This window comes from Podarcis raffonei, chromosome 2 (genome assembly GCF_027172205.1).
Source record: "Podarcis raffonei isolate rPodRaf1 chromosome 2, rPodRaf1.pri, whole genome shotgun sequence".
NCBI classification, from domain to species: domain Eukaryota; kingdom Metazoa; phylum Chordata; class Lepidosauria; order Squamata; family Lacertidae; genus Podarcis; species Podarcis raffonei.
This window is the reverse complement of record NC_070603.1, coordinates 28,712,551-28,734,045: the sequence shown is the minus strand read 5'-3', so window position 1 is coordinate 28,734,045 and position 21,495 is coordinate 28,712,551. Positions and strand designations below refer to the sequence as shown.

The window sequence follows — 21,495 nt, the reverse complement described above, 5'->3', positions numbered from 1 at the left end:
TCTCCCAGAAAGCCTTAATCCTCGGGCACGTCCACCAAAGGTGAAAGAATGTACCTTCAATTTCTTTACATTTTCAACATTTATTATCGGGCAAGTGGTATATTTTTGCAAGCTTGACTGGGGTCATGTACCACCTATACATCATTTTCATAATATTCTCTCTTAGGACATTACATGCCATAAATTTAATCCCAGTGGTCCACAACTGCTCCCAGTCAGCAAACATAATATTGTGTCCTATATCTTGTGCCCATTTAATCATAGCAGATTTTACCATTTCTTCCTCAGTACTCCATTTCAACAGCAAATTATACATTCTTGATAATATCTTAGCATTGGGTTCTAACAATTCTGTTTCCAACTTTGATTTTTCCACCTGAAAACCAATTTTTTTATCTTGATTATAAACCTCTCTTATTTGAAAATAATGTAACCAGTCTCACACCTTCCCTTTGAGCTTCTCATAACTCTGCAATTTCAGCTTGTCACCTTCCTGTTCCAAAATTTCACAATACTTTGGCCATTTTGCCTCCATATTAAGTTTTTTCATAGCTTTCGCTTCCATAGGTGATAACCACCTTGGGGTTTTGTTCTCCAAAAAATCTTTATATCTTGTCCAGACATTAAATAGTGCTTTCCTGACAATATGGTTTTTGAATGCTTTATGCGCTTTAACCTTGCCATACCACAAATATGCATGCCACCCAAATACATTATCATAACCTTCAAGATCTAGGATGTCAGTGTTCTCAAGAAGTAGCCATTCCTTCAACCAGCAAAAAGCTGCTGATTCATAATAAAGTTTAAAGTCCGGCAGGGCAAACCCCCCTCTGTCTTTAGCATCAGTAAGTATCTTAAATTTTATTCTGGGCTTTTTGCCCTGCCAGACAAATCTAGAGATATCTCTTTGCCACCTCTTGAAACAGTCCATCTTGTCAATGATTTGTAATGATTGAAACAAAAACAACATTCTCGGCAGTACATTCATCTTAATGACAGCAATCCGACCCAGCAAGGAAAGCTTCAAATTCGACCAAATCTCTAAATCTTTCTTCACTTCTGACCAACATTTCTCATAATTATCTTTAAATAAATTTGCATTCTTAGCAGTCATATTCACCCCCAAGTATTTTACCTTCTTTACTAATGTCAGATCTGTCTCTTTCTGAAACCTCTCTCTCTCCATCGGCATCAAGTTTTTCTCCAAAACCTTAGTTTTTAACTTGTTTAACTTAAAGCCTGCAACATGACCAAACTCCTGGATTAATTCTAAAGCCCTCTTGGTACTAGGTACTGGCTCTTGTAATGTCAATACAAGATCATCTGCAAAGGCTTTAAGTTTATATTGTTTTGCTCCGACCTGAATACCATGAATCAGCTGGTCCCTTCTTATCATATTTAGCAAAACCTCCAGGACCGAAATAAAGAGCAGTGGGGAAATTGGGCAGCATTGTCATGTCCCTTTCTCAATTTTAAATTCTTCTGTCACTATGTTATTAACTATAAGTTTAGCCTTTTGTTCAGAATAAATCGCACCTATACCATTTTCAAAATTTTGTCCAACCCCCATCCCCTGCAGATTTTTCTTCATAAAAATCCAAGAGATGTTGTCAAAGGCTTTCTCTGCATCTACGAATATCAAAACCGCTTTTGTATTAATGTTCACTTGTAACTTTTCCAAAATGTTAATTACATTTCTCATATTATCAGATAAATGTCTACCAGGGAGAAAGCCAGCCTGGTCTTTATGTATCATTTCTGCTAAAACTTTTTTAAGTCTTTTAGCCAAAATATCAGCAAAAATTTTGTAATCCACATTAAGCAGGGCTATGGGGCGATAGTTCTTGAGTTGTGTCTTCTCAGACTCAGTTTTAGGTATAAGTGTGATGAAGGCTTCTTTCCATGACTGCCGGCGTACAGCTTCCAGGTCATGTGGCCAGCATGACTAAGCCGCTTCTGGCGAACCAGAGTAGCGCACAGAAACGCCGTTTACCTTCCCACCAGAGCGGTACCTATTCATCTACTTGCACTTTGATGTGCTTTCGAACTGCTAGGTTGGCAGGAGCTGGGACAGAACAATGGTAGCTCAACCCGTCACGGGGATTTGAACCGCCGGCCTTCTGATCAGCAAGCCCTAGGCTCTGTGGTTTAACCCACAGCGCCACCCATGTCCCGGTGGCATTAGGAAACAAGTTATTAGCTTTGCCCTCTCGTTGGATCAACTATGTTTGTTTGCTACACCGCCCTTCATCATAAGACCTCAGGAAAGTTCATAGAAAAAAATACAGGATAAAAACAAAGAAAGAAGTAAAATGAAAGAGCAAAACGATATCCCTCCCTTCCCACAGACACATTTAAAAGGCTGTAGAATATTAATCAGCCCAAGGCCTGGTTGAAGAGGAACTTTTCTACCTGGCGCCTAAAATATATATAATGAAGGTGCCAGGCGAACCTCCCTGGCAAGAGCAGTCCACCAATGGGGAGTCACTACAGAGAAGGCCCTGTTCTCATGTTGCCACCCTCTGGACCTCAGATGGAGGAGGCACATGAAGAAGGGCCTCAGATGATGACTGCAGAGTCTGGGACGGTTTATATGGGAAGAGGCGGTCTTTGAGGTGTTGGGGTCCTGAGCTATTTAAGGCTTTATAGGTCAAAACCAGCACTTTGAGTTGGGCCCAGAAACTAATTGGCAGCCAGAGCAGTTGGGCCAGGATTGGTGTAATATGCTCGGCCGCTTGGTTTCTCTGGGTTTTGCCTACTAATTTTTCTTTCTGATTATTTAACAGAGATGCAACAATGAGCCCAAGGATAAACTTGGGGGTGAGGTTGGCTGCCTCTGATTTGGACTAGCAGGTTAGGTTCAAAAAGCCTTCTGCTTCCATTGTTTAGGCTTGTGCAGAAAGCCTAGTGAGAAACAGGACTCCGGCTAGGTCTGTAGATCATGGTTACCAGATTTTTTTTTCCAATGAATCCGGGGACACTTTTTTTTTTGAACCTCAGTAGCAAGAGGGAATCAGTCGTGGGGATGGTGAGGCAAAGGACCCTGGGCCCAAGCACACATGCATATTGTATAAAGATGCAAAGCCCTTCTTTCACACCCTGTGAAACATAAATGCGCAGAGCTTTTAAAAAACTGGGCAACGGCGCAATGCCCACCCATGACTTCGAAGCTCTCCCCGATCTCCTGCCCCCTTCTCCCTTTGTTTTGACAGATTGGGGGAGGCTTGGGAGTCACGGGCGTGCAGCATTTATGTTTCACAGGGTGCAAAAGAAGGGCTTTGCACCTTGCCTGGCAGAGAAACTGCACGCCTTGCACCCCTCCTGGGCAACAGCCAGCAGGCCGCAACTTCCAAGCCTCCCCTGATCTGTCAAAACAAAGGGGGAAGGGGGTGGGAGATCTGTACTGCCGGACATGCCTGGTTCCCCTTCGACAGTGGCAGCGGCAGTGAGCAGCTCCTGAAGCCAGCCAGAGCCAACTGCACTACCAGGCTGGCTCCAGGCTACTGAGGCTGCCGCTGCCACGTTTCCCAGGGACAGATTTGCAAATCTGGGGACATTCTGGGGACGGAATTTGTCCAGGGACAGATTTGCAAATCTGGGGACATTCTGGGGACGGAGTTTGTCTGGGGACAGATTTGCAAATCCGAGGACTGTCCCTGGGAACCGGGGATGTCGGGTAACCCTACTGTAGAGCCCAAAAGTTGCCTTACAAGGGCCATGCCAAGCCAGGCATTTCCTGCAGAATGGGACTCATAACAGGTCAGACAGTGTGGTCTTTATATGTGAAGGCTGGTGTCACCAATGAGTTGTTGCTGTGGATTAGGACCAGACGCGGTGGCAGCATGGTACCTTGAGGGCCCGGGCGGCCGCTCGGTCAATGGCAGCAACACGGTCCAAGCCTCCCTCATCCAGCTCATGCAAGTAGGCTTGATACAGTTCTTCTAGGTGGGATGGCACCGACAGCTGAGACTCTGGCAAGAAGAGAGAGGATGGGGAAAGAGTTGCACAATGGAGAAGTCAATGCTCCACACATGTTTCTGGTCTAGTCCGCAACAGCGACCATGACCCCTATTATAAACGGGTTAGGCAGAATACAAATAAAGGAATGGAAGGGAAGGGATATTCCTTTATGCTACAGGGACTGCAAGAACACTAATTGCCAAAAATTGGAAAAAAGAAACAATACCGACAAAAAAAAGAGTGGCAAGATAAATTATTTGATTATATTGAACTGGCTAGATTGACAGAAGCCATCAGGGGTCAGCCCAAGCAAAAATTTCAAAAAGAATGGGGAAAATATAGAGAATACCTTCAAAAGCAGTGCCCTCAAATTAATATTTGGACTTGTTTTGATTAACTTCTGCAAAATAAATTATGGTATAAAAGTTAAAAACAGAAAGAAAATGGGGTAATAATGAACTAAGAAGGAAACAGTTTACCAAAAACAAAAAGAGAACCGTGTTGAGGATGAAGGAAGTCAATTGGAAGAAAAGAAGAATTGAAATTATATATATATATATATATATATATATATATATATATATATATATACACACACATATATATATAGTTTGATCTGTGTAAGTTTCCATATGTTATTATGTTTTATTTGTATTTCTTTGTTCTTGTTTTTTTTTTGTTTTTCGATGGTGTATTATTACTTTTATGTTTAGTTCTGTGTGCGCGCATGTGTTTGTGTGTGTTGTAAAACAAACTTAATAAAAATTTGAAATTAAAAAAAATAGAATACAAATAAATCAATGAAAATATCTAAAAAGAAACACAGTCGTATCTCCTGACACAGCCAATAATTTCAAGGTTAACAGAACCACATTGTTCAGCAGTGCCGGATTAAACTCCGTGGAGGCCTTTAGGCAGTCAAAATCTCAGTCCTCGCAAATAGTTTCCTAATATGATTTTGTAATTTTCTTCCCAATATTATTTTTGATCCATTGTTGCGGGGCTCATAAGCCGGTGCATACGCTGCCTATTTGGTAATCCGGCACTGTTGTTCAGCCCTCAAATGTTTGGGTAAACTGTAAAGGTGGTTTTTTTTTTAACTCCTCCTGAATGTTACGTAGAACAGCACTACATTATACCATGGGTTCAAAATGGTCTATGAACATAGGCAGTCTGCATCAGATTGAAAGAAAGAGTGGAGAGGGAACGAAATGCGAACCCATGCTGTGCTTTAAAACATCTCAGGGACATTTCCACAATGATGTACCTTTCTCACGCACACACACACTGTCAGGGGCTAGACTGAACCTTCCCGAGAACAGGACAGTATAGATTTAGAACAGTGGTTTGCAGAAGGCCAGAGTTCAGAGGTTGCAGATGCTGGGAAATATTGTAAGAGGAACAGCAGGAAGGAGAAGCCACTGGCGAAGGAAGGGAGGTGCGGTGTGTCATCCCTGAGGAGGGGTGTGACATCACTGTCCTGCCCCCCTGGGCTGTTCGCTGTCTGGGAGAAGCACTAGGGGAGAGACAGCTGACAGACTCAGTGTCTCTGAAAAGCATTCCTGACACCCCCCTTGCCCAGGACCAGGCAGGCACTGAGGGTATTAGAACAGAGAACTCGGCAGCAGAAAGCTCAGATTAGCCGACATAGGAGTGATGTAGAACAGGGGAGACGCAGAGGGGTGGGACTTTACTTGGAGCAACGCCATTATATAGGGAAGAAGAAGAAGAAGAAGAAGAAGAAGAAGAAGAAGAAGAAGAAGAAGAGGAGGAGTTTGGATTTGATATCCCGCTTTATCACTACCCGAAGGAGTCTCAAAGCGGCTAACATTTTCCTTTCCCTCCCTCCCCCACAACAAACACTCTGTGAGGTGAGTGGGGCTGAGAGACTTCAGAGAAGTGTGACTAGCCCAAGGTCACCCAGCAGCTGCATGTGGAGGAGTGGGGACGCGAACCCGGTTCACCAGATTACGAGTCCACTGCTCTTAACCACTACACCACACTGGCTGCATTCCTTCGCTGCTCTCTGTGAATGACTGAATAAATTGCACGGTAAGAGCTTTTATCCTTTCTCTGATTCCTGGCTGACCCCGTGGGATGGATCTGATTCCCCGAAGCCTTACACACACACCCCATTCTCAATTAGTGCAAAAGGTGGGAAATGTGGTTTTCTGCATGTCCTGGATCGCATGCCCTAGGAATGCAAGGTGCAGTGGATCCCCTACGTCTGCACTGAACAGTGGTTGCGGCCGTACCATGGATGATCTGCCGCTGTTCGTGGATGATGCGGTGGCAAAGGCTGCGGTGGCGCTCGAAGCGGCGCACGGTCCGTTCCTGGTGGCGGATGAGGCTGTCCTTCAGCAGGGCCCCCGACTGCATGGCCGTGTTCTCTACCTCCAGCTCGTGGACCTTGCAGAGCAGGCTCAGAACCTCCCGCTGCTCTTCGGAGCTGATGCGCCAGGGCAGAGCCTCTTCCAGCCGGTGCCCACGCTGACGGACCTCCCAGAACCGCCTCTCCAGCTCTGTCTGGCACAGGGGGGAAGTTGCACGCCGGGGTCACAGGGGGCCAGCAAAAGCAAGCAGAAGGGTTGCCCAAGAGACCCCTGCTGGCTGCAAACAGCTCAGCCTCAACAGACGCTGCAATCCCCCTGCGGCTGCAACCCTGGGCCCTCATCCCTCTCTTCCCTCAGAGTGGCTATCGCTTAGCTCCTTTGAGCTTCAATACCTTCTGCTTGTGAAGTTTATCCTGCTCCCTCAGGAGGGCTGCAATGTGTTCCCGGGCTAACGTCACTTCCTGCGGCTCCGGCACATCCGACAGGTCGTCCCCAGTGTCGGAGTCCTTCTCGCTTTCATCTTTGCTGTAGCTCTCCTTCCTCTGCTCCTCTCGCCACTTCTGGGCCCGCCGCGCCTTCTCCTGCTCCCAACTGTAGGGCGAGGTGAGTGGGGAAGGAGGAAGGAAGATGCATCATGGCCCAAGCGCTGGTAAACCCAGCAGTGTTATTTTCCTGCCCTTACTCAGACATGGCAGCCTAGGCTCAGAGCACAGACTCACAGCGAATTCTCTCTCTGAATGTGGGATGGTGCCCTGCCAGCTCTCAGCTCCCTACTTACTCAGCAATGGCCAGGAGGTGTCGAGAGCTCTCGATCTGGATCTCCATGTAATTGTTCTCTAGCTCCATGAGGTGGCGCCGCACGTCCATTTGTTCCCGGAAGGTGCTGATCAGCTGCTCCCTCAGCTGGTCCATCTCCTGCCTCTCAAAGGGGTTGCCCTGGAGTTGCACTTCAGCTACGATGAACAGCAGGTAGGGAAAAAGAACCAATGCAAGGAGTCTGGTCAAAATGTCAAGCAAGAAGACGCTACCAAACACCCCTGTTATTTCTCCCTTCCCTCACGTTGTGCTATGAGGGCAACCAAGCTCTCCACTGCACAACTTGCTGCTGCTGTTGTTGTTAGATAAACAACAACAACAACAACAACAACAACAACAACAACAACAACAAATTTATTATTTGTACCCCGCCCATCTGACTGGGTTGCCCCAGCCACACTGGGCAGCTTCCAGCTTATATAAAAACATAATGCAACCTTAAACATTAAAAACTTCCCTATGCGGGGCTTCCTTCAGGTGTCTTTTAAAGGTTATAGTTACTTGTCTCTTTGACATCTGTTGGAAGGGCATTCCACAGGGAGGGTGCCGCTACCGAGAAGGCCCTCTGCCTTGTTTTCTGTAACCTCACTTCTTGCAGTGAGGGAACCACCAGAAGGCCCTCAGAGTTGGACCTCAGTGTCCGGGCTGAACGATGGGGGTGGAGACACTCCTTCAGGTATACTGGACCGAGGCTGTTTAGGGCTTTAAAGGTCAGCACCAACACTTTGAATCGTGCTCGGAAACGTACTGGGAGCCAATGTAGGTCTTTCGTTCCCTTGGTGTGTCCGGCCTGAATGATTGGGGTGGAGATGCTCTTTAAGGTATACAAGGCCAAAGCCATTTAGGGCCTTAAAGGTCAGCACCAACACTCTCCAAAACCTTCAACACACCACTGAGTCTATCCTTTTTGGCCTGATGTGTAAAAGCTGAAGGAACTGCAGCCTTTCAGCTACGTTTGAGGGCCACAGGAACATCTTGCCCACCCATCCCATGGCACCTGTTCCCTTTGTACAGGTGTCACTTGGTGAGGCATGAAGCTACCACAGGCATAGGAAGGCTAGAGGCAGGAATGTAAGTGTCCATGTCCTGGCAGAAACATCCCTCGCCTTTCCTACCTTGTATACTGCGGATGTCGGACCGCATTGGGCGTGGCTCTTGCTGTTCAATCTTGCGCTGCAGCCTCTGAATCTCACTACGTAGGTCAGCAATGATACTTGTGTACTGGGCGATGTGATATGAGACATTAAGAAGGTTACGCTTTACCTGCCAAGGCGGAGAGAGGGAATGAGTACTGGAAATCCATGGACACTGTAGCATCCAATTTAAGTTCTCTTAAATTGCTAGATGTGGGAGGAAAACTTAAGGACATTCCACCAACATTACATATACTATATAAATGTTATGTGGAAGGTACTAAATGGGAAGACTGGAGACATCAGTGGCGGTGTGAAAACATACCAGTATGTAGGGAACCTTGATGAAAGTCTGGATAATATTTTGTGAGGGGAGAACAGTTAGAAGGTTGCTAGACTGGAAATGCAGGAAACTGGTGTTTTTCTACTTCCCCCCCATTTTTCTAGTACATAAGTACAACACCATCAGATGAAACCAGTGGTCCAACTAGTCTAGTATTCTGTCAATCATATAACTGCCGTGCTCTGAAAAGAGATGTCATGCATGATATAAAACTGTCATTTCCTGGAGTAAGTCTTGCTCCCTACAATTGTGTGTCAATCTGAGAATGGTCCCAGCATTTAGGATGCTCAGGACTGGAAAACTAAAGGATTGGTTTGGCTCTGGTGGAACAACTAGAATGTCCACCCAGTGGCGTAGCGTTTTGCCCCAGGCACAAAATTGTTAGGGGTGCAAAATTGCAACACCCGGCGCTGCCTCAATACAGGTGCACACTTCCATCACTGGGCTCCACTGAAAATGGATTCTCCAGGCAAACCAAGAAGTGAGCACTCCAGACAACGGAACAGCGCTTCTTATCTCTGTGGCTGCAGTCCCCTGGGTGACACAGATGTCATTTCCCATTCACGCTCTGTACAGCCCCGGGTGCTGGAAACCCACGCTATGCCACTGTGCCCACAAAAGAGAGAAGTTAGAAATCTAGAAAGTGAAAGAACTTTTAGAGAAAGGGTGTGGGGTCTGGGGGATCCTACCGTGGTGCGGATGCTCTTGGCACGCTCTGCATAGGTCAGGGTGCTGCGTGACTCCTCAAAGGAACTGCTGGCAGGGCTGATGTGAGCAATCATTACCGTTCGGCTGTTCCCGCCTAGTGAATCCTAGGATTAGGGAGCAAAGTTGTAGGTCTTAACATAGGAGCTGCTGAGCAGCAGCCAGGACTCTTGACACAGAAGAGGACACACCAGCCAGATCAGGAAGAGCAGAGGAGCAAATGGCAGAGCCAAAAACTGAGCCCCACACTAAACCTGAGCTGGACAGCCAAGAACCTTCTAAGCCAAAGCCACCCTAGATTGAGATGCATGCACCACAGAACAGTGCCCCCAGAGCCATATTCCCCTTCCCCTGGCTCCATTGACATCAGGGGCCTCATCTCCCCAATGTCTGCTTACTAATATAAGGAATACTCAAGATGGTAACTGAGTGAGAGGCTACAGGATGTCCTGGACAAAGGACTAACCCAGTGTTTCCCAAGCTTGGGTCTCCATCTGTTTTTTTCAACTACAATTCCCATCATCCCTGACCAATGGTCTTGCTAGCAAGGGATGATGGGAGTTGTAGTCCCAAGGCAGCCAGAGACCCAAGTTTGGGAAACATGGGACTATGCCTTTGTCTCTTAACTCTTCAGGAAGGGTACAGAGCCTGATAAATGGAAGTCTGGCCTAAGAGGAATGAAAGGTTTCATTTGAGTTCCAAATCTTGTAAGTGCAAGTTGTTTGCTTGGAGTGATATAAAGCCTTGCAACTCCAACCTGACCCTACTTGCCATGGCACCCTCGGGTGTTGATCACATGTCACGGCCTCCATTCAAGGGCAAGATTGGGCACTGTGGTCCTGTCATCCCACCCAGCCTACTTTGAGGGACGTTTGGTTCCTAATATGAGAGGACTAGGGAAGGAACTAAATGTTGTGGCGAATATGAGGCTATCAACAATACCAAACCCACCTTGAATTTCTCCACTTCCTCCCACCTCTGTCACCTTAAGAACAACACCACTGTCCCTTTGTTTCCTTGACCACAGCCACCAAATATGCTATGTTTTTTTCTTCCCCACCCCACAGGAGACAAAAGAAAACTCTGTGGTGTGGGGCGATGGGTAGCGAGAACCAGACTGCCGCCATTTTGTTGTTGCTGTTGTTAAGCGTAAGGACTACAATTCAATGCACATTGGCATGAAATCCTTCCCCGCAAGCCAACCTTGCCTCGTGAACGTGTGAGAGAGAACATATCATTTAATTCAGGCTATGCCCACCTTGTATGACTAGGCACCCTCCTTGCCAGCCCCACCCCGCAGGCAGACCTACCTTCAGGAGGCGGGTGAGCTTGCTATCCCGGTAATTGACATATTTGACCCCTGCCCTGTCACTGAGCGCATTGATGCAGTTGCCAAGGGCCAGCAGGGAGCGGTTGATGTGAGCGCCTTCCTTCATTCGCTTCCCGCGGTTCTGCGTCTGTGGGAGAAGGAGAGTAGGAGGGACACAAGAATGGAATCGTTGTTCTGAGAAAAACCAAGCAGGGGGCCTGCTGAGACGTTTGCTTCGGCTGCAATTTTGAGAGTGGGTTGGAATCTCTTGCCCTCATCTTCGCTGTGATCTCTTGTGCCCTCGACTCCAGCTTTCAAGCTTCTTCCAAAGCAGCAGTCTCAGGAAGGAAAGAATGCCACTCCTCTCCTCATTTTAACCCCTTTCAAGCCCCCCTTCAGACAGGACACCCATAGTGTGTAGAGGGACCAGAATGAACTCAGTGGCCCCAGGCCCATTGCTGGCTGTACCCTCCTCACACCAGCCTTCACATATTTAGCAATAATAATAATAATAATAATAATAATAATAATAATAATAATAATAATAATAATTTTTATTTATACCCCGCCCTCCCCAGCCAGAGCTGGGCTCAGGGCAGCTAACACCAATAAAATCACAGTAAAAACATAATAGGGGGAAAGGGGGGGCACACCAATTTAAAATACAGGTTAAAATGCAATTTAAAATGCAGCCTCATTTCAAAGTAGCTGATAAATCAAAACCATAAGGGGAGGGAAACATAAGAATCAGACCAAGTCCAAACCAAAGGCCAGTTGGAACAGCTCTGTCTTGCAGGCCCTGTGAAAAGATATCAAGTCCCGCAGGGCCCTAGTCTCTTGTGACAGAGCATTCCACCAAGTCGGGGCCAGTGCTGAAAAGGCCCTGGCCCTAGTTGAAACCAATCTAACCTCCTTGAGGCTCGGGACCTCCAGAGTATTGTTATTTGTGGACCTTAAGGTCCTCCGCGGGGCATACCAGGAGAGGCGGTCCCATAGGTACATGGGTCTTAAGGTCTTAAGCGGACTTTTTAAGCATTCCCCCTTCAGAGCCTGCCTTATCAAGGTTCCCGATTGAGAGGTGGCCCATTAAGTTCATTCAGGCAAATAGAAAAAAGCCCCTTCAGCTCTTCGCACTAAACATGTGACGCTTGGGAGTGGAGCAGGCAAACCTGGCACACACACAAAGATTTGGGAGTGGGACCGATGTGCCCATTCCTCTACACACTTTGGCCCTCACATGTTCAGGCTGAGCACCAGAGGGCTTCAATGACAATGTTAAGGAAATACGTAGCCTCCAGACAATGCTCAGGGAATACGCACCCTGTAGGCCAGTGTTTCCCAAACTTGGATCTCCAGCTGTTTTCGGACTACAAGTTCCATTATCCCTGACCTTGCTAGCTAGGGATGATGGGAGTTGTAGTCCAAAAAAGCTGGAGACCCAAGTTTGGGAAACATTGCCCTAGACCAGGGGTGGGCAACCTAAGGCCCGGGGGCTGGATGCAGCCCAATTGCCTTCTCAATCCTGCCTGTGAACGGCCTGGGAATCAGCATGTTTTTACATGAGTAGAATGTGTCCTTTTATTTAAAATGCATCTCTGGGTTATTTGTGGGGCCTGCCTGGTGTTTTCACATGAGTAGAATGTGTGCTTTTATTTAGAATGCATCTCTGGGTTATTTGTGGGGCATAGGAATTTGTTCATATTTTTTCCCAAAATATAGTCCGGCCCACCACATGGCCTGAGGGACAGTGGACCACCCCACAGCTGAAAAAGGTTGCTGACCCCTGCCCTAGACTAACATGGTGCGCTCCACCTGATGAGAAGCCTGCCCCTTTCTGCCCGTACCTGAGAGGCCCGCTCCGAGCCAGCTAAGTCGATCATGAAGAGCCGCCCCACGCGCACCTCCTGCATAATATTCTTGACGCGGCTCTTCTGGCGCACAGTCACCTGTAGCACAGCATGGGAGCGCGAGGAAGTCCGGTTGGCCGCTGTGGGCTCCTGGGTACGCTGCTTATTGCCTTTCATCAACAGCTGCATGATCTGCAGGGAAGGGAAACAGCGGAAGGCACAAAGGCATCCTTCTTAAAATGGGCAGGGAACTTGTGGCCCAATAGATCTTGGACTCTGACTCCCATCAACCCCAGCCAGTATGGCCAATGGTCAGGGATGATGGGAACTGTAGTCTAGGAACACCTGACATTCCAAAGTTTTGCTACCTCAATGTGAAATTATCCAACAGCCATGGATATTGCTGATAGGAGGCTTACTTAAACTCTGGCTGTTTAAGTAAGTAACTGGAAACAGAGAGGATTAAGGAACTGCAGATAAAAGAGCAAGTTTATTCTGGCCTGCACCCCTCTTGGTCACTGCACAAACAAAGGCCAATATTCAGCTGGACGTGTCTGTAAGCATTATTTAGAAATGTACATCCTACCTCCTCCATATTGTTCCCGTATCAGACTTACAAGATCCCCAACTTTTGTCATTGTGGGAGATTATTTTCATTGAAGTCATAAGACAATATCCCAGAGTTTCTCCTTTTTTCTGCTTTCTGCTCTCTCCTGAGTGGACCAGAGGTAGTAACATTTCGTAGCAATATTTACATGAACAGACACTTCAGGAATAGGAGTCTATTTTCCTCTTCCCTCCTCTTCCCTCAACTCAGAAAAGTGCAGAAACTGAAAATATTAAAGGTTTTGTAAGAGCAAAGTGTGACGTTAACATATATGAGAGAGTGCTGGAGGGGAAATAGTTAAATAGGTTGCACAGACAGGACCCAGGGGGGTGGAGTCAGTGGGTCTATAAAACTAGTTCTGGGAGGAGTTCATTGGGAGTTGTTGGGGGGCAGTTGGTTGGATTTCGTGGGTTGGCTGGTTGGGAAAGGCAGTTGGGAATAGAGAGACAGTTAGGGCAGTGGGTTATTGAGTGTGGGGAGGTAGAAGAGATAGAGAGAGGAAAATAAGACTAAGAAAGTAAAGAGCTACAATGTTTGGAATGCTGTAAAAGTTTTGTTTGTGTCTGAAATAAAATACACTCTTCTTTATTAATTGAAAAGCTGACTAAGACTAAAGTGATTTTACCAGGGAGGACCTGGTTGGTGGCAGCGGATTAGTGGTGTACGGGTCAATAGTTCGTGAGATGACCGGGGGCTCCGTACGAACGCCACACGAAGCCACTACCTGGTGAGAGGTAGGTAAGAGCACCAAAATGGAGTCATCAGGGAAAGACATAAGGAGGTAAAGCTCATGAGAATTGTTATGGGGATTTGGGGGGGGGGTCGAGGACCAAAGGAAAGGAGGAACATCCTGGGAAACAGAAGGGGGAAGGGGACACCCAACAACTCTGCGAAATGGATATGTTTCTGGTTGGCCGAAACCTAAACAGTCATTTTCCTCAGGTTGGGGGAAAAGCAGCAATACCACACTTTTAAAGCACCCATCACAGGATTCTCAGAACTTTAGTTTCTTAAACGTGTTATAGGTCTGTAAATAGTAAACTACAATTCCCAGGATTTTTTGGGGAGGGAAAATCTGCTTTAATTCTGTCACGTGTACGTAGCCCAAGTCTTCTGAGGCTGCAGTCCTATGCTCATTTATCTGGAATAGGCCCCACTGAACACAGCAAGACGTTCAGGTGAACATGCCGGTCCATTCCTCAAAACCACAGCATCTGCTGTTGCCAAGAAGTCATGGGCTGATCTCTTTCTCCTCTTAACCAATATCCAGGAAATAATATTGAATTTCTTGTTCCATCACTGCTAACGTTTTCCCCCTCCTGCCTCAAAAAACTAAATCCAAATGCAAATAAGAATAACCTTTTCAAACTCAGCCTTAATGCTTGTCTCACCTCTTCATAAGCAGCAGAACAAACAATTGGATTGACTAATATGGTTTTACTCTCTAGCAACAAAAACACAAATACAGAATAATTAAAAAAGGGGAGGAGAGGGTCGGATTATTTGTGGGCCATTAACCAGGATGCTATGTGGGGATGCTGCACTGACAGCGTCCCTAACAACAAGGGCAAAACATGCAATCCTGGTCACAGTCACAGAAGGAACGTAGAAGCTGAGATAGATGTACCAGTGGTCTTGTCCAAGGCTGTCCATTGTTGGCAATGTCATTCAGTACTGTAGGGCTATTCAGTATTGGGATCTTCAGTTAGAATTATCCCCAGCTTGCCGCAATGATAGGTACACAATTATGGCAGGCTCTTTCGGAACATAAAATTCGTAACCGGGATCACTATCCTGTAAAACTGCATTTGGCAGCAGCAAAATTTATGGCTTCCTGCTCCTCCCCCATTGTATAATTGGTTTATTCCCATTCACCTCCTTAGCGTTGATGGTAGACACTTCCGTGATGCCAGCCACTTGGATTATCCCTTTGGAATCTTCACGTAAATCCAGGTAGCCCAGGGAGGGGTTCAGCAGGTCCCGGATCATCTCATTGTAGATCTAGAGGGGGGAAGTAAGAGGGGCTGAAGGACCATTGCAAGCAGCTTAGCTATCTTTTAGCAGGTTCTAGAAGGCACCAATATGGGATGTGAGTGGCGCTGTGGGTTAAACCACAGAGCCTAGGACTTGCCGATCAGAAGGTCGGCAGTTCGAATCCCTGCAACGGGGTGGGCTCCCGTTGCTCAGTCCCTGCTCCTGCCAACCTAGCAGTTCGAAAGCACGTCAAAGTGCAAGTAGAAGGTAAACGACGTTTCCGTGCGTTGCTCTGGTTTGCCAGAAGCGGCTTAGTCATGCTGGCCACATGATCCGGAAGCTGTATGCTGGCTCCCTCAGCCAATAAAGCGAGATGAGCTCCGCAACCCCAGAGTCGGTCACGACTGGACCTAATGGTCAGGGGTCCCTTTACCTTTACCTTTAGAAGGCACCAATATGGGGTTTGGAGACAATGGCTCACCAGATGCTTAGTCAAGTCAGACATTGTAAAGCCCTCCTTGGTTGAAGCTCCAGCTTCTCAGCTAGCAAGAGATCCTTAGTGGGCACCCCTTCGTAGAAGGTGATGTGGTACAATGTGTCTGCAGGAAGCACACTATCAGGTTAACAAATGAATTGAGCTAAAACAAAATTCTCAGCATCCCACCTACAGTTCCTGAAAGTTCCTTGGGGAAATGTTCCAGTAGCCAATTGGGTTTAGAACAAGTTTTTGCCAGTGGGAACAGAAGCAAAGGGTTGCAGTGTGGAATGATAACTGTTTAGGATCTTAGCTATTCCCTTGCATTCCCCCCCACCTCACCAGTTTCTTGTGTCTCTCCTCACCACCACCACAACTGTCAATCAGCATGATATGTCCAAACTTGGTCTGTTGGGGAAGGGGATGCCCTTGTCAGCATGAAGAGGGCCGGGAGGCCAGCTGGCTTGCCCTGGCTGGGCCGTCTCCTTCCAGTGGCCCAGTGCAAAGGCCATCACCTCTGCTCTGATGTAAATCAGTGACCCAGGCTTACTCAGCCAGGGCACACTATCAGCAGATCGAACTGCGTACACAGAATAGGCGTGAGGCTTGTGGAAGCATACTACAACTACAGATTTATTAATCATAAATCAGGACAAAGAAACATGTCGTCTCTCTCTCATGTCGTCTCAGAGAGAACAGCTAAAAGCAAAAGCTATACACAAACAGAAGTTCCCAGCATACTGTGCTGGAATGTAAACGGACATGTGACACGTAACAATCCCATACCTGCTCCTTAAGGTGGATTAGAAATGTCAACAGCCCTGCCCCTTAAAGTCCCCCCCCCCCAATATTTTCTGTATTTTTGCAAGCCACAGGAATTCACCATGCCCAATGATACCTCGCTCTTGTTTGTGAGTGCTCCCAATTTGGCTTCATAAGCAAGAGCATCAGAAACAGAAGGGATGATTTGCAGTGTTGATATCTATCTATCCATGCCGTGGCCTAGACTACGATGCAAGTGTGCTGATTTATTACTTCCTTGTTCTGCCCAGAGCATCTGGCAGTATTTTCTCTTTTTGGTGCAAGAGAGGAACAAATGAACTATATACGTTGGCAAAAGAAATGTTTATTAGAACATTCTTCCCCTTGCATGCCGCTCACAAGTAGGTAAGATGTCACTCTTGTCTCCCACAAGAGTCTGCCTATGGCTGCAGCACTGACTATTAGAATTGGACACAAGGTCACTGAGAAGCTGAATCACAGAGCCACATTTGAGGACTGCTTCAAACTCTGCTCCCCACATTCTCTCCCCAACAGGGACCCTGGAATCATAGCTGCAATTGCTTGTTGGGCCATAGAAGGCTCCATTTGCAACGACACTCCGCCTGAATTCCTGTGTTAGCTTAAAAGCAAGCAAGGAAACTACCCTGAAAACCACTGCTGGCCATGACTCCTTGCGGATATCTCCCATCAAACCTACAGTAAATGTCAAGATTCCTGGCATTGGCCATCAGGCAATCAATAAATTCAATACCAGAAGTGTCAATAAGGACTGCATTAGAGCTGTCTCTCCTGCTGGCATCCAATTTGCACTAGAAAGTTAAAGATGCAGTCTAAGACCTTATTCACATTATTGTTCTGCCTATAGCCTGTAGCAAGGCAGTAGCACAGATATTTCTGCCATGTATTGAAGTCAGTTTGGATCAACATGGGGGAGATTTGGGCTAAAGGCTTTGCACAACAAACACGTACAGGTGCCCTACTCAACGTGTGAAAACAAAACAAGACCCTATGGTTTCCATGGGTTAAATCTTCTGAATAAGCATTGAGAGTGAGCCTTTCAAAGCCCCTGCAGAAGGAAGAAGCCTCAGCCAAAGAAGATAAAGAAGAAGATTGGCAAAATAAATTACTGAATTATGCAGGACAAATTATTACAAAAAAGGGTAACTGTTCAATGCATATTTTTTTAAGCTTTGTGTATAGATTTTTACATTAGTATAACTTTTAAAAGTCACTTGTAATAAGATGAAGAAGGTTTTAAAATTGGATTGTTAAGTATATAAGGTTTTATGGACGTGCATGAACAAGTATATTATAAAGGAACCAAGAGGGGAAGTGGAGGGAAGTTGACCAAAAAAAAAATTGTGGTTTAAAAATTTGTTTATGATCCCCCCTCCTTTTGTTATTTTTGGAAAATAAAAAAAAGTTATTAAAAAGAGAGAGAGAGAGAGAGAGAGCCTTTTGAGACATGGTATAAAATGAAACCTCAGTTGTCGAATGCTTTGGAAGCCGAACAATTCGAAACTCGAATGCTGACAACCCGGAAGTGAATGCTTCAGTTTTCGAACGCACCTCAGAAGTTGAATGGATTCCGAGGCGAGTTTATCCATTTTTTAAAAGGAATTTGCCGACCGACAATAGCGCCTTGGTTGTCAAACATTTCAGAAGTCGAGCGGTCTTCCGGAAAAGATTACGTTTGACAACCGAGGTACCACTGTATAATGAAATTAAGAAAAAAATTCAAGTGACTTTTCCTTAAAGTTGCTATATTTCAAAAGTTGTTGAATAATAATAATAATAGTAACAACAACAACAACAATAATACCAATTTTGCCAAAGTTGTTGAGTTTTGTTGTTTTTGAGTTATTTTATGGAAAATTAGCAAAAATGACACTACTGAAATGTGAATTTCCCGGACATTTTGCTGATTTCCACCCAGACACTGCTTCCAACTGCAATATTCTGGATATGTCCAGGAAATTCCGGGTGTATGGCAACCCTGCTTTTCCCAAGAGGCCAGAATCCTTCCTGCTTGGGGATACTAGACAGCGAAATCCCAAAGAAAGCCTCAACGGTATTTAGGTATGTGACTACAGTGACAAGGATTCTCTTATGCTCAGAAATGGAAGGAAGAGAGAGAACAACCTCAAAGGAAGAATGGCTGATAAAAAAAATCTTGGAATACGCAGAGATGGCAAAAATGATGGCACTGATAAAAGACACAAATTTAGAATCTTTTAAAAAAGACTGAAAACCATTTCTAGTGTATATAAAAAGTTATTTCCCATATGCAAAGACCACCGCAGGGTTTGAATGTCAGAAAATGGCAGAATACATTAAGAAATATGTTAGAGAGGATGAAATGAGAGAAGGCAGAACCTTCAAACGCAATTGTATTTAATTTGGGTTATAAACATTGATGCTGGGTGAGCGGAAGTCACTAGTTTTGCTGAACTTGGAATATAACTGTTGAGTAACAAATGTAACTTTCTATATGTGAAAAGATAAAATATTCTTTTCTTTTTTTAAAAAAAGAGAGAGTGAATTGATTTGAGGAACAGAGGCTACTGAGAGCTGGGTTCTTGCATAGAGGGGATGCCAGAAGCAAAGATGGGCAGATGATGGCTAATTTCCTTTGCCTTCTCTTCCCTTCTCCCCCACAACTGCCAAACCCCAGTTTTCTCTTAAAGTTGGAAAGAAGCACAAAGGGACTGCAGCGCTCATGTCCCAGTGGTGCTTTTCCAGTCTCTTGGCTTTATTGCTGGTTGTTCCAAGCTGCTAATGAGTGTCAATATTATACTAGCCTGAGTCCTGGTGTGTTGCCAAGGCGATTATCTGCACCCAGGACCTTGTGCACACCAGCCATAAAGGCAGAAGAATCGGGGGGGGGGGGGGGGAGCTGCCAGAGAAGAGTCAAGTTATGGGGTACAGGAAGGGGTAGGAACACTTGAGACAAAAGCAAGATTTCAAGGCAGGGGGGTGCTTTGGTTGTGAAGGCACTCTTTTCCCACGCAAGTGTTTAAGGCAGAAGGCATGCACACCATCGCAGCAATGTGAAAGTAAGTACAGTGGTACCTCTAGTTAAGAACTTAATTTGTTCTGGAGGTCCGTTCTTAACCTGAAACCGTTCTTAACCTGAGGTACCACTTTAGCTAATGGGGCCTTCCACCGCCGGAGCACCATTTCTGTTCTCATTCTGAGGTAAAGTTCTTAACCTGAGGTACTATTTCTGGGTTAAAAAAGGTAAAGGGACCCCTGACCGTTAGGTCCAGTCGTGACCAACTCTGGGGTTGCGGCGCTCATCTCACTTTATTGGCCGAAGGAGCCGGCGTACAGCTTCCGGGTCATGTGGCCAGCATGACTAAGCCGCTTCTGGCGAACCAAAGCAGCGTACGGAAACGCCGTTTACCTTCCTGCCGGAGCAGTACCTATTTATCTACTTGCACTTTGATGTGCTTTCGAACTGCTAGGTTGGCAGGAGCAGGGACCAAACAACGGGAGCTCACCCCGCCGCGGGGATTCGAACCGCCGACCTTCTGATCAGCAAGCCCAAGGCAGTTAGTGGAGTCTATAACCTGAAGCATCTGTAACCTGAGGTACCACTGTATGCCTTTGCCACCCAGCTTCAGTGTAGCTCTGCTGCTTGTGTACATTTTGCAAGGATGTGCTTCAGCAAAATCTCCAGCTTGTTACTTGCACGCTCCCCTGTAAGCAAGGAACAACTATGTGGGAAGCAGCTCTAACTTGGGACGCACCTCAAAAACAGCTGTGTGACTCAGCACACAGGAAATGGGAAACGAAACAGCATTATCGGGCAGCGATTCCCCTCCAGTTCTGGGCCATGATGGCTAGCTCATCAAGCATTCTGTGGGCACCTTTGGAATTTGGACAGAGCGCTATGGGCACCCCCATTCTGGTGTTGCTCCCCCCCATTTCCCCAAGTCTCTTCCCTCCTTGCCCTGAGCAGATAGAAAAACAGAAAATATCTGTGCACACACATATTCTTTTATTTCCCATGGAGTCTAGGTAAAAGCTGGATCCTGTATGATTAAAACTGATCTTCCTTCATTTGCATTATTTCACGCAGCCCTCACCTAGTCCCCATCAAAATATAAATTACATTGGTGGACCATGCAGTAAAAATAAATAAATAGATGTGGTCCTTGCTGGCACCATAAAAATACTGACCCAAGATCAACATAATTTTTACATAGGGTGACAACTGGCGTGGTGGAGAGATCTGTGGAGACCAGGAGAAGACTTCATTGGTACCCTTGTGCCCATGAACACCATGCTGACAACTCCAGAGATAGGCCATCTTTCGCACCCACACCCTGCTTCCAAGGTGACCCACCTCCAAATAGGACATAGACACCTTGTAGTCCATGTCGTCACTGGTCTCCTCGATAGCACGGAAGAGGTCGTTGAGCGTTCGCACATAAATGCCAGGTTCATTGTCTGTGCCAAGCATGGTATAGGTCTTTCCACAGCCTGGGGGCAAGAGGAAAGTAGGGAAAGGATGAATTGGTTGCTGAACTGGTAACATGTTTCCAGTTTAGGGCCACCCAAAGTTGGATCTGCATCTTATTAGGTTTCTTCTTGAAAGGAACACGTTCGCTCCTTAAGCTCTTTCCTTCCTAACAAAGGTCGTTTTCAAATATACTAAAAACCACTGGTCAAGATGAACTGTATTGACCTGCATAATAAATGGATTTCTGGATGTCCAACTCCTCATCTTCTGTGTTCAGAAAAGCACAGGGACAAGACTATGGAGGCTAACATGTATTTTATGGAACAGGGACAGGTCTTATCTGGAACGAATATGGTGTGCTGGAATTAAGATGAGAAGATAGTACAAATTGAACTTTGCTCAAGGATGTGCAAGGGCGTTTACACTACTTTTGTGCTTTGGATTTGCTCTGCTGTTAGCCAAAGGATGGTTTGTTTTCTAACGGTAATGTGGTGCGCTTGAAAAACCACCACACAGAAGTGGACAAGGCCCTTGTTTCATTAACATAGGGTGCTTGCAGGCTTGAGATCAGAGGTCTTTTATTTGGTTTTTGAGGTGCTCACACAAATCTGCTCTCAGGCTCCCTCTCTCCGACTTCCTCTTCCCTGTCTAGATCCTGAGTCACTCCTCTTAGAGCCATTACTTAGAATTCAGCCCTGGGTCCAGAAATGGCTTCTTTTGACCCTTCCTCACACATGGAGAA

General features: G+C 46.1%; 1 protein-coding gene across 2 annotated transcripts in view; it reads right to left on the bottom strand.

Annotated features, from left to right (window-relative positions):
* The window catches only part of KIF19 (kinesin family member 19), a 49,473-nt gene that overhangs the window by 7,501 nt on the left and 20,477 nt on the right, over positions 1–21,495 (bottom strand). For both annotated transcript variants that reach the window (XM_053375457.1, XM_053375456.1), the window contains exons 5-14: positions 20,637–20,773; positions 14,929–15,054; positions 12,444–12,638; positions 10,601–10,747; positions 9,275–9,397; positions 8,225–8,372; positions 7,072–7,246; positions 6,686–6,884; positions 6,216–6,486; positions 3,850–3,971 (exon numbers count right to left, since the gene is read on the bottom strand). In XM_053375457.1, the coding sequence (XP_053231432.1) occupies positions 3,850–3,971; positions 6,216–6,486; positions 6,686–6,884; positions 7,072–7,246; positions 8,225–8,372; positions 9,275–9,397; positions 10,601–10,747; positions 12,444–12,638; positions 14,929–15,054; positions 20,637–20,773 (1,643 nt within the window). The remainder of the gene's footprint in view (positions 1–3,849; positions 3,972–6,215; positions 6,487–6,685; positions 6,885–7,071; positions 7,247–8,224; positions 8,373–9,274; positions 9,398–10,600; positions 10,748–12,443; positions 12,639–14,928; positions 15,055–20,636; positions 20,774–21,495) is intronic.